Genomic DNA, 12,629 nt, shown 5'->3' with positions numbered 1-12,629 from the left:
ATCAGACCAGATTTTTATCTGATAGGCTTGTTCTGTCCGATGGATCTTCCATGTAGTTTACACATATGATTTACTTTGAATAAAAGTTCTTTATAAATTTCTAACTGTGTTAAATGACTGTGGAGTTGCTCTGCCTCTGTACACATGATAGGTTTATTGTAATCCCAACTCTCAATGACGTCTTTGTCGTTTGTGAATATATGTTTCACAGTCACACTCAAACGGACGCACAGGCAGAGCTTTTACTAATAGAATAGGTTTCTTAAGAAAAGATTAACGAGATATATTGCAGCTAGTCTCCCATGACAGTCATCCATTTCTTTATCTCTGCAACAAGGGACAATGTTGTATATCTAGTATGCCGTTTTCTTCTAGTTCATGTTGATGTCAGATACTGGAAATATATGTCTTTATTTTCTTAAATATAAATACTCCTGTAGAAACATCTGAATGGATTTAATTGATATGCACACGTTCTCCTTTGGTGCTAAATTTATCCTTTGATGTGGCACTTTGATTAACCACACGTGTGACTGACGAGTCAGCAGTTAGAAATTGGCAAGGTATGATCGAAGTAAATAATGGTATGTCTTTGGATAGAATTGTATTCCAAGTATAAGTTGTTTAGTGGAGAGGGAAAAGCTAGACGGACCAGTTTGGTTTTTTCAAAGGCCTTAATGGTTTCCTGTGATTAGCTTACTGTATTTTATGTATGTAAAATTCTAAGTGTATTTTAATTGAATGTTTGCTCAGCTCTTTGGAAAGGGCATAATATCCATTTGATGCATTTTTAGAGGAAATTGCAGATTTACAGTGAAGGGCGCAATTTTTTACGAGAATCTACTGTGCAAGATCAGGTTTTTTTGTTTTTTAAATGAACAGTACTGGAATAGATCACCGTGAGCTATGGCATAGCTGTCTTTTAGGTTCCATATTATCTGTGGTTTGTGCTGTATTTTCTGCTTACCAATCAAGTTACAAAGGTGAATGCAGTAGTACTGTACCCTAGATCATAAATAAATGTTTCCATCCCCCATCAAGTCATTCTCTGTTCTCCTGTATCCAATTGTATAACATTGTGTAATTGGAGCCAGTCATGCAAGCTATTTCAGACTGGATTCAGTGAAATGAGAATTGACTGTTTTTATGTTACACAACCATTTGTAAAAATTAGTTCCTAGTTTTCCTGCTTTTTTTTAAATTTTTTTATTATTTGTTCAACATTTTGGAGTGGTCTTTAGTACATTAACACCCACTTTCCTCCTTCTCACCTGATTCCCTGTGCAAGCAACAAAGGGCAACAACCCATCCGTATTTTAAAACACTACATGTTCATTTTGTATGTTACATTTGTTTTTATCTTATGTTCTTTTTGCTTCTCTTTACTAGCTTTTTTGTTTTGAAGGTGCTACTGTAATATCTTTCAGTTTTAGTCTTCCTTAAAGGGATTCTGCAGCTGTTAGAATTGATACAATAGTTGCTAATACTCCAGAGATGCTGCTGAGAAATGTATCCACTCATGTAGCAAATTGTAACCATTTAGAGTCTGCGCCTGAATTACTGAGCTGTCAGACTGAACACCAGACACTGGGACATTAAACGTGAAACATTAGATTTTGGAAAAACAGTAAAATTATGGAGGTTTTTTTTTTTGTTTTTTTAATGTACAGGTAAAGTGACATGGGTCTTTATCGGTACCAAGAACAATTTTGCAGTAGAAAAATCACCATTTGAACATGCAGAACACATTTTTCAATAAGGAATGTGGCTCTCAGAGGGAGAGTTCTGCATAATGTCTACAGGTATGGGATCTGTTAACTGGAAACCAGTTAACAAGAAATTTCTGAATTATGTAAAGGCCGTCTCCCAAAGACTCCATTTTTGAAAAAGGATTTCCTTTTTTTTCTGTAATAATAAAACAGTACCTTGTACTTTATCAAAATGAAGATATGATTAATCCCTATTGGAGGCAAAACCAGCCTATTGAGTTTATGTAATGTTAACATGATTTTCTGGTAGACAAGGTATGAAGATCCAAATTACAGGAAGATCTGTTATCCAGAAACCACCAGGTCTCGAGCATTCTGGATAACAGGTCCCATATCTGTACAAGATAATTTGACATAGTATAAGAATTGCAGCAGCAGAAATTAGCAGAGCTTCATCGTTGAAAGCAAAGAAGAATTTATATAACTCTTATGCACTGTGTATAGACAAGGAAGTCCCGGAACACAAAATGCTGGCATTATTCTGTTTGGAGCATTGTGACTGCACGTTTAAGGAAACTTTGTGGCCATCAACCTTTCAAAGCTACCTAGAGTTGGACAGAGGGAATCATAGGAAATTATTGCAAAAAGAGGGAGGGCACAATGCTGTAGTGTGCACTATATAGTTAGTAAACCACAACACCCAGCTGTCTTTATATTCAGTATTCCCAGCCAGTAGGTTTTATTATATGACTTCAGATAATGGTCTATGTTCGCTGCAGATGTCGTATGTATACGAGTAGGATTTGCCCCATATAGCAAATTTGATCTCTGTGTGATTTGACCTAAAAACAATAGCTTTTATCATTTATTGACCCCAATCACGTTCGCCTAAGCTTTGAAGTTGTTGCTTTGTCTTCTAAGCTTGTAATACGACAAAGATAGTGAAAAAACTAAACCTAAGCAAAGGGAGGCTCCTTAAGGGCTTTAGCACACGGGCAGATTCGGGAGATTTTGTCACCTGGCGACTAATCGCCTCTTCTTCGAACTGCCTTCCCCCTTCCCCAACTTCAGAAAATGAAGTAGCAGGCAGAAGCAGTTAGGAGGGGTTTAGTCACCCTTAAAGAAGAGGTGATTAGTCGCCGGGCGACAATCTCCCCGAATCTCCAGGTGTGACCTTACCCTTAGGTGGAGACCATTTCATGTAGTGTTGTCAGCGCCGATTTTGTCGAAGGAGCCGCAGCAGGCTCCTGCAATGGCGCCCCCCCCTCGCCGGCTTACCTGTCGGGAGGGGAGGCAGGAATACTATTGCGGAGAGCGCAGTTTAAAGTTTAAAGACCGGAAATTCGGCTCTTAAAGATGCAGGAGCAGCTTTTTTCCGCCCCTGGAATCCTCTCTGGCGCTGCCGCGAGCATCTCAGCTCGTCTCATTGGCGGAGCGCCCCTGAGTGTTGTTGACTAAAAGATAAGCAGCCAGGTGATCAAGACAACATCCTAATCTGCAGCTCCAGATTTCTGTGGAAACACATATTGTTTGTGTAAAATTGATTTCATACACACTGAAAGGATAATGATATATGTAAAGGAATGCTGGATACACGCAAGGCTATTGTTATATATAAATAGCTTAGGGAAGGCCAGTCATTTTCCCTTCTGACTACTGTTTATATGACACAAGGACATCCAGCACATTTAGTGTGTCTTGGCAACCCCACAACTTGCCTTATGCACAACTATTTATGGGATTGTTGTGGATGTTAGAACAGGTGTGTTGCCTAGAAAACACTGCAAGGTGTCCCTTATTGAACAAAACAAGGTTGTACCGAGGTGCAGAGGCAATGGCCTGACCTTGTAAACGGTCATTCATCCCTGCCAGATTGCTTTTACTTAGCCATAGCACAACTTCACAACAGAACCCTGATTTCTATTTAAGTGAAATTCTACATGGCAGATATTTACCCTTATCCAATTTGCTTCTAATATGCTGCTATGGGCCACTTTGGTAAAGACTTTTTTTATTGAAACCACACATTGCAAGGAAAGGTACTGTCATTTTTTTCTTCACACACTCTGGATTACTTGTTTCTAGTTAAAGGTCTGATTCCCTTAAATTAATCCTCTGTGCTCTTTTGCGAAATTTGTTGAAAAGGCAGTTATATACACATTTATTGGGATCGGGAGTATGTATTATATGAAACAATGTTAAGTATATTTTTATATATTTATCTATATTACATATGCACATTTTATGAATATATTTATTTTCACAGTATTACTTTGCCTTTAAATCATTATCTTGCCTTTACATTTTTAATGATATGCATGCACGTAGCTATTTATACACTGACACACGTGCTCACTAATTACTCTAATGAAGTGCGCAGTCCTTGGGAATTGCACACCCACCGATATAATCTTCACATGTCTCTGAATAAAGCCGAAAATGTTACTGGTGCGGACACTTGAGTAATTTGGGTGATTGGTGCATTAACCGGTAAAGAGGGACCGGTGTATCGCGAGAGCCGCAGTCGAGCAGGACAGACAACTCCGGGTGAGCTTCGCCATTACCGCATTGGCAATTGATGTTTGTAAGATCTCTGCATGTATCTGACAATATCAAATTTAGACAGTCACTACTATTTGTCGGACATGTAACTTTCGTACAGTTGCTGTCCGTCAATCAATGGCCTGAGCATCGTGTGAATTGTTCTCTTTACTACTTAAATTTGATCTGAATGGTTAGTTGCACGGACAATAATTTGTCTGACACATGCTATAATCTGCACGTCCAGAGCCGTAACTAGACGGGGGCGAGCCCTGGCGTGGGACGTGCAGCCGGGCCCCGCCCCCTCCGTACGGCGAGAAACGGCCGCATCAGAACAGTGGCGCGAGCTGCCGGGGGGGCCCTGGCCCAATCGCACCCCCTGCTTCCACCGGTAGTTACGCCACTGTGCACGTCTATGGCCATCTTAATTCTAACTGGGAGTTACTAATATAATCTTCTGAAGGTGGAGAGGGACCCATCCATTGTAGCACCACTGTTTTCTTCTCGTAAAATAGAAGTGTTCTAGTGTTACAAGGGAGTCCAGTCTGGTCATTTTCTGACCAGAGGCCTATATGTGTCAAATGCAATCAATCAAAATCTGTTCAGCATGAAATTTAATTTTTAATTAGACCAAACGAAAAATCTGGCGAGGTTACTAAACTGACCTAACAGGCTGTTTCAACTATAAAATATATGCAGAAGAGCATGGGTACAGTTATTTAACAAGGTACTGAAAGGATCAATAGAGCTGGCAACAACACAATATTTGAGTTTCATAACAAACACATTCCTTTAGAGATTCGGTGTATGGGGGAGGTTGGGAGGATAAGCAGAGCCAGTCCAGTCAGTCTAATATCACTGCTGGATGGAATCACTGCTGGATGGAATGCCAGGGTGAGGTGGGGGGAGAAGCTAAACCCAAAGCAAGAGTTCAAAAAGTTCCCAGCATGATAAGCCTTAACTGGAAAACACTTTACCGAATGCCCAGATTACAACACAACTTCCCTGCTAATATCAAAATAAAGCCAGCATGAAACAAAAACACACAACCCACAAGTACAAAGAGAAAAGGAATGCGATTTAGACACATGCCCAGCTTTCTTTCTGACAAAGGTCAGCTGTTGGAATATACAAAACCAGACACGCAATTCAGCTTCGGTGACAATGTATAGAGTCTAAGGGCAACTACACAGTGCAACAACAGGTGTGTGTTCATAGTGTTCAGGTCAGGCTGGTTAGTCAGTCAGTATGAGAGGGAAAAATGAATAAATGATGCATTGTTCACATGATGGTAAGAGTAGGAGGAATGCAGTGTAACCTGCTACCTGCGTTAAAGGAATGGGGCTGCTTTGTTGTGCAAGTGACGGTAACATGAGACAGTGGATCTTATACCTCAAACTGGCTAACCCAGTGGTTTCAGTGTCTTATTATAGCTTGTCAAATAAAAACACACAGGCACACAGCTAAACATGGTTTCATTAGGTCACCACTGAGCTCAAAACAGAAGCCACACCTTGGCAACTCTACGATCACAGAGGCAGAAAGAAAAGCCATGTTATGCTGAATGCACAGTGCTGCCGTCGTTCACTAGATTGAGAAGTTAAATTTGTTTATTTTCCATTAGTCAGTGGAATGATAAAAGCAAAATTTATTGCGCAGAGGAATACCTTACTCCATATTTGTATACATACAGATATGAGATGCCTTGGATTCTACATAAACACACACTTATCTAAAGGTCAAGTAATGCCACATAAAAAAGATACATCCCATTCAGCTAAAATTGCCAGAGAGTATCCTTCCCATGTGATTTTAGCTTGTATTCCCCTCTAAAGGGGTTGTGTGCCTTTAAATTAATTTTTAGTATGCTGTAGAAAGTTATATTTGGCAATCGGTTTTTATTTGTGTTTTTTTCAATTATTTAGCATTTTATTCAGCAGCTCTCCAGTCTGGGGGCAGGCACGCGGAACGCTTCGCTTTCAGAAGACGCCTTAAGTTTCCTTGTGAGGCAATTACGGGCGACTTCGGAAAACAAAGCATTCGGTGTGCCTGCCCCCAGGCGATTTACATTTTAGCCGGCAGAAGGGAGAAGGGGAAGGCAGATCAGGGAGATTAGTCGCTGCGAAGAAGAGATTTGTCATCTGGTGACTAATCTCCCCAAATCTGCCCGTGTGGCCAGACCCTAAAAATAACAGAGAAATTAAATTCACTTGGGGGTGATCATTTATATGTTACTATAATGCACATACGATGACTTTCAATGTTACTCTATTGCACACGCAAACAGTCATGGGCACCCACAAAAATCTTGAATGTGGTGGAGCTCAGATTAATGTACTTTCCTTGTCATCTAATACTCAACAAAGTAATGTAACTCATCAGTTGAAACATTTATGCTTTTAACGAGTTGGGAGTGTAAATATTCTGAATTTCAAAAGTCTCATGTGAAACTGAAGTAGTGCAGTAACACATAGCAACTAGTCATTTGCATCATTAATCTCTGGTTGCTATGGGTAACTGCACTAGGGATATACTCAGTGAAGCAAAGCAAATAGAAACCTTTTCAGGACAACAAAACCGCCTCTTTTATGGGTTTGCATGAACCTAACTGGACTAGTCCACCCTACTATGTGTATGTAGCAACAAAGTTATCATACAGTCACTAACTGTCCAGTCGGAGAATCATCAACACATCAAGGTCAGTGGGTGATATAAACCCATACTAAAGCACTTCCACCTTAATAAACTACAAGCATGACATCATACAGCTAGGCGTAAGTGCTATTTATAAAGGGACAGGAAATAAGTCATGCACAATAAATGAAATTTACTCTCAGAGAGGTTTTCAGGGCTGTCCTCCAAGTTGAACAGACAAAATATTTTATTAGCTCTCTTTATGGAAAACAAGGGAATAAAATAAATATTTCCTAGGCTGTTCTCTTCCCCTCCACGCCCAAAAGTGAATGTTTTCTGGATTTCAGATCCATGGCGTTTGCAAGTATCACATATTAGTGGCACAGGGAAGAAAGCTGGGTTAAACATTAACAATTTTTTCATGGAAATATGAAGGAAAACAACTGCAGGGTATATGTGAATGCTAGTGCCTCAATGCTAATATGTGTTCAGCGTTAAATCATATGAAGCCCGATAGAACAAAGCAGAATGAGATATTGAATTTAACATGGATTAAAGGACATTATCACCCAGGCCAACTGAATGTCATCAGGTAAAAACGGGCCTTGTAACAAAACAGAGTCAAAAATGCCCCCCCCCCAATAAGTAGGCCAGAAACAGGGTGGAGCCCAGGCATGCATGCCAAGTAGTAAAAAGCAAATAAATTCACCTGGCTAATTTCCACGTTTGGACGCGCGTCCGAAAAGTCGCTTGTGTCAAAACCACCGCGTGTCAACACTATTCGGACACCCATTGACTTTATCGCAGGCGTCAATTATCAAGTTTTGCAAAATTCACAAATTTTTCGGCGAAACGGGAGAAATTCACCCATCACTAATGCCAAGAACTACACAAAGCTCTCTAAGTGGGGAGAATTTCTCTTTTAAAGGGGTGGTTCACCTTTAAGTTGACTTTTAGTATGATATAGAATGTCCGGTTCTAAACAACTTTTCAGTAAGTCTTCATAATTTCTTTTTTATAGTTTCTAAATCTATAGATTTGCCTTCTTCCGACGCTCTCCAGCTTTCAAATGGGGGTTACTGACTCCATCTAAAAACAAATGCTCTGTAAGGCTACAATGTATTGCTGCTTTTTATTACTCGTCGTTCTCCTATTCCAGTCTTTTATTCACATTATTGCATGGTTACTAGGGTAATTTGGACCTTAGCAACCAGACTGCTGAAACTACAAACTGGAGAGTTGCTGAATAAAAACCTAAATCACAAATAACAAAAAAATGAAAACCAATTGCAAATTGTCACAGAATATCACAGTCTACATCATACTAAAAGTTAATTTAAAGGTGAACAATCCATTTAGTGGCAGCCTAATGAATACACTACTATTAGTTGAAACATGTACAGAAATTAGGATTTAATATTTGCTCCAACTAATCTAGTCCCATGACAGCTGCACTATGCCAAAATGTCACTATAGCCAGCCAGCTGCCAGAATCTCTGCTTGTTTGGCATGTTAAATTGTCACACACACACAAGACCTTTCTGCTGTATTGCATGGTTGGGGAGTTCACTCCAAAAGTGATTTTTATTCACAAATGTGGTTTATTAAAAAGATAAACCTCTGCACATAGTATAGATAGACAGACAGACAGAGTGAGAAGTGCATCTGTGCAGTGGCAAGCAAAGCCCCCCCCCCCCATACACGGGCCGATAAAAGCTGCAGACAGACCAAGTCGGCAGCTTATTGGCCCGTGCATGGGGCCCTCCGACTGGCTTCCCGGATCAATATCTGGCCAAAAGTCGGGCAGTTGTAGATCGGGCAGGGTAAAAAATTCCATCCGGTTGTGGCCGCATCTGTTCGTTGATACGGTCCCGCAATCCAACCACCCGTATGGCCTCCATTCTGAACCGATCGTTGGGCCCTAGGGCCAACGATCGAATCAGCCCGATATCGCCCACCTCAATGTGGGCATATCCCGCGGGGAAAGATCTGCTCGTTTGGCGATCTCCCTGTGTATGGCCAACTTAAAGTTGGCGTAGAGGCAAAGATTTGATCGTACGAATCTCTGTTTCGTACAATTTTCAGGGAGTGTGTGGAGTGTCCCGACATTTTTCGTGCCATGGATATCGGTCGTTCAGACGATCGGACAGGTTAGCCGATAACATCTCTGCATGTATTGACGATATCAGTGGGAGACCAGCTTTTGTCGGACATAACGTTCGTACAATTGCAGTCAGAGGCAGAACATCGTCTGATCTGTTAGGAATGCACCGAATCCAGGATTCGGCCGAATCCTCCTACCCGGCCGAACCGGCATATGCAAATTAGAGGCGGGAGTGAAACTGCGTGACTTTTTGTCACAAAACAAGGAAGTAAAAAAAATCTTTCCCCTTCCCACTCCTAATTTGCAAATAAGGATTTGGTTCGGTACTCGACCGAATCTTTCACGAAGGATTCGGCCGAATCCAAAATAGTGGATTCGATGCATCCCTACTTTATTTGATCTGGCAGGTCAGGAGATGGCACCGATCGTTCGTCCGATATGAAGGTAAATTTGCAGGTCTGTGGCCAACTTAATTTATGAGAGGTTACTGCTGCATCTTGGGAGAAGGGACTATGCTCTGCACCTACTGATAGTTTTGTAACTATAGTGGCCCCTGTTTTAAAGGCGGTAGGAGACCCTCAGTTCGTTCCCCGGGGGCTGCTGGGAAATGTAGTTGAATAGCAGTAAGAGACCAATACTTACTGGACTTTTCTCCTGTTCCTGCTCTGGTGCAACTCCCACAAGTTGAGCTCCAGCTGCCCCAGGAACTTGTCCATCCCCACCAGGGCTCGGTGCATGACGATAACGCGCACGGTGCATCGCTCCTGGTTGTCATTGTGTAACAGGGGCACCTCGAAGGTGGCTTCTTCCTTCCACACGGGAGCTTGGCTCTTCTCGGCCACCGTGGTGGAGTATTTCTCTTTGCTCAGCTGGATGATGGCGTACGCATCGTTGGTGCCCGCTTTGCCCTTCGGCTTCAAGCCTTTAGCCTGTAACACGGTTACCTGGACGTGAGTGGGGAACCAGGTCTGGGACTGCTGCGCTAGAGACATCTCTGTCGGCGGTGCGCTCTCCTCCTCACCTGCCGGACTTTATGAGGAAATGGGGCGGCACCGAGGGATTATAAACCATTCAACATGTAGGCGGCGCTCCCAAGAGACGTAGCCATCGCCCTAGGGCTACTGTGTAAATAGAGCCAGTCCGCGGCGTCCCAGGGTTGCTTAGGAACTTTTTGTTGCACCGTGAAAGTATGTGGCACGATGACCAATAGGAGCGAGGCTGATTTGCCTAGTTCTTAGAGCAGGGTTTAGTAAGCCCCGCCTATCCTTTCCGTTGTACACTAACATTGGAGGACTCGCCTGCAAACAGGTGTAATACAGAAACGAGGCGTGGAACGCAGACCTGGTAAACGTTTCTATCAAGGGGGGTGTCTTTGCCTGTGCCTGCGAAAACAGGTGGTAATAGAGTCTCACACACACGTATGAATACTGTCCTAATAGGCAGGTAAACGTGTTTGTATATTTCATAAACTGTATTGCAGTAAGAAACTATTTCAGCCTGGCGAATATATATAGGTTCAACGTCATGGAAATAGTGACGCCAATGCAGCAAAATAACTGTCTTTACAAACATGAATAGAATAATTCCATCATACCTCCCAATGGAAAGAGTGACAAAAACAGCTTGACTACGCCCATTTCGTGGCAACACCCCCTTGTCCATTTTACAAAATATGGCAGGTTATAGTAGTTAGAACACATCTTCGGCTGGATCATCTTGAAGGTTGACTGATGAAACGCCCATTCCCCTGCCAGAGAAGTGAACCTGTTTATCTTAACGGGCAGAGCATTCTGCATCCCTGGGATTTATTCTGCTCTCAGGTCTGTCTATCAGATTCCTTTCTGCCCATGAGAAAATAAGCCTGGTCAAGACTAACAAGCTCCTCAATCTTGTCCCTCCTTTCTTGTTGTAATTCCTAACCAATGTAATGTTGTCCAACCTGACCACCACCAGTTTGTTGTGGAAAAGGTGTTGAAATGCCAAAAGTCCCAGGTATGTGGCCTTCAATTCTTTCCAGTTGGACGGCTTGGTAACTTCCATTGGTGCCCATCTGTCTTGCGTCTTGATCTCCATCATATGTGCTCCTCAATCCCACTTGCTGGCATCCGTGGTCATTACCACCCAGTCTGGCTGATGAAGTGACACTGGTTAAAGAAAGTTGTCTGTTTTCATCCACCACATTAGTGATTGTGCTGTCATTGGGGCCAAACGGATCGGTTGAGGCAGAAGATAATTGTTGTCTCACTTTGTAAAAAAAATGTTTTGAAAAATTCTCATGTGAAATCATGCCCACCTTACACAACCAATAGTTGAAATTAATTTCCCCAGGACTTGTTTCCATTTTACTTGTCCATCTGGCCAAGGAAGTACTCACCGAAGCCTGAATGTCTTGAATTCTCTGGGCTGGAAGGCTGAGATTGAATGTCACTGTGTTGATCATGATTCCCAAAAATTCTAATTGTTGGGCAGAGATTGTGACACTCTTCTCCCAGTTTATCAGCCATCCAAGGCCTTGAGGGTAAGTCACTGCCTTTTTCAGAATCTCTCTCGAAGGAGCCTTGATGAGGATGTCGTCCAAATATGCAAACAGTTGAATCTCCTGGAGCCAGGATTTTTGTAAGCACACTCGGAGCTGTGGCAAACCCAAATGAGAGCACTCTGTAGTGCTTGTTCAGGATCTTGAACCTGAGAAATTGCCTAAGATCCTTTCTGATGGGAATGTATGTGTAATTTTGCTAGCCATTCTCCTGTATTTAACAGCTGGGCAATGGAATTCAATGTTTCCATTTTGAATGAAGGAACTCTGAATAGCTGATTACATTTCTTGATTGTTGAGAATTACTCTGAAATCTCCATTCGGTTTGAGGAACAAGTTCTGGAGGAACGTCATTTCGTTTCTACTATGTACTTTATATACTGTATATGGCTGAAATGACAATAAAATCCACTTGACTTGACTTGATTGGACTTGAAGTGAGAATGTGTTCCCGAAAATATTTGAACTCTCAAAATGTCCCTGTTTTTCAGAAGGTCTTGAATGATACAGGTCAAAGTGTTTAATCCTTCTAAGGATCTCGGAGGACACAAACACATTTGAAGGTCTTACTTGAAGGTCTAGTTTGTAACCCTTTGAAATCTTATTCAGGACATATTTGTCGGAACATTCTTGAGCCCACATCGCCCTGAAGCCTGCAAATTTACCCCCATGTGTAGTGGGGCTCCCAAACCTTCATGCTCTCAGTTTGTCAGTTTTATGGTGGCCAGGGGCGGAAACAGGCTTTTTAAGTTGTGATTACCTCTCCCGTTTGAATGGCCATGTCGAAGGAACCCATTTCCCACTGGAACTGGAAAGAAGCTTTGGAGTGCATTGTAAATTGTAGGATCCCAGGGGGCGGCACTTAGTTCTACTACTATTAAAAAAGAATATTATTATGAGAATGGTTTATATACATGAAGCAGGATTTTACATATGAGCTGTTATATGCAATATATTTTTATAGAGACCTACATGGTTTGGGGGTATAGTTTTCCTTTAAGTGGTGCACTTTTGCCCTTTGGATATCTGGCTAGCATGTCCAGACTGAAATTCAAAAAAGAAAAAACCCTTGCATTTTATGCACACACAGACCCTTCAATTATCT

General features: G+C 41.8%; 1 protein-coding gene across 1 annotated transcript in view; it reads right to left on the bottom strand.

Annotated features, from left to right (window-relative positions):
- rab11fip1.L (RAB11 family interacting protein 1 (class I) L homeolog) overlaps positions 1-10,185 on the bottom strand; it is a 28,047-nt gene extending 17,862 nt beyond the window's left edge. The window contains exon 1 of the mRNA XM_018253373.2: positions 9,631-10,185. Coding sequence (XP_018108862.1) covers positions 9,631-9,980 — 350 coding nt within the window. The 5' untranslated portion in view covers positions 9,981-10,185. The remainder of the gene's footprint in view (positions 1-9,630) is intronic.
- Positions 10,186-12,629: the final 2,444 nt, after the last annotated feature.

This window comes from Xenopus laevis, chromosome 3L (assembly GCF_017654675.1).
Source record: "Xenopus laevis strain J_2021 chromosome 3L, Xenopus_laevis_v10.1, whole genome shotgun sequence".
Lineage (NCBI taxonomy): Eukaryota > Metazoa > Chordata > Amphibia > Anura > Pipidae > Xenopus > Xenopus laevis.
This window is presented reverse-complemented; position numbering and strand designations above follow the sequence as displayed.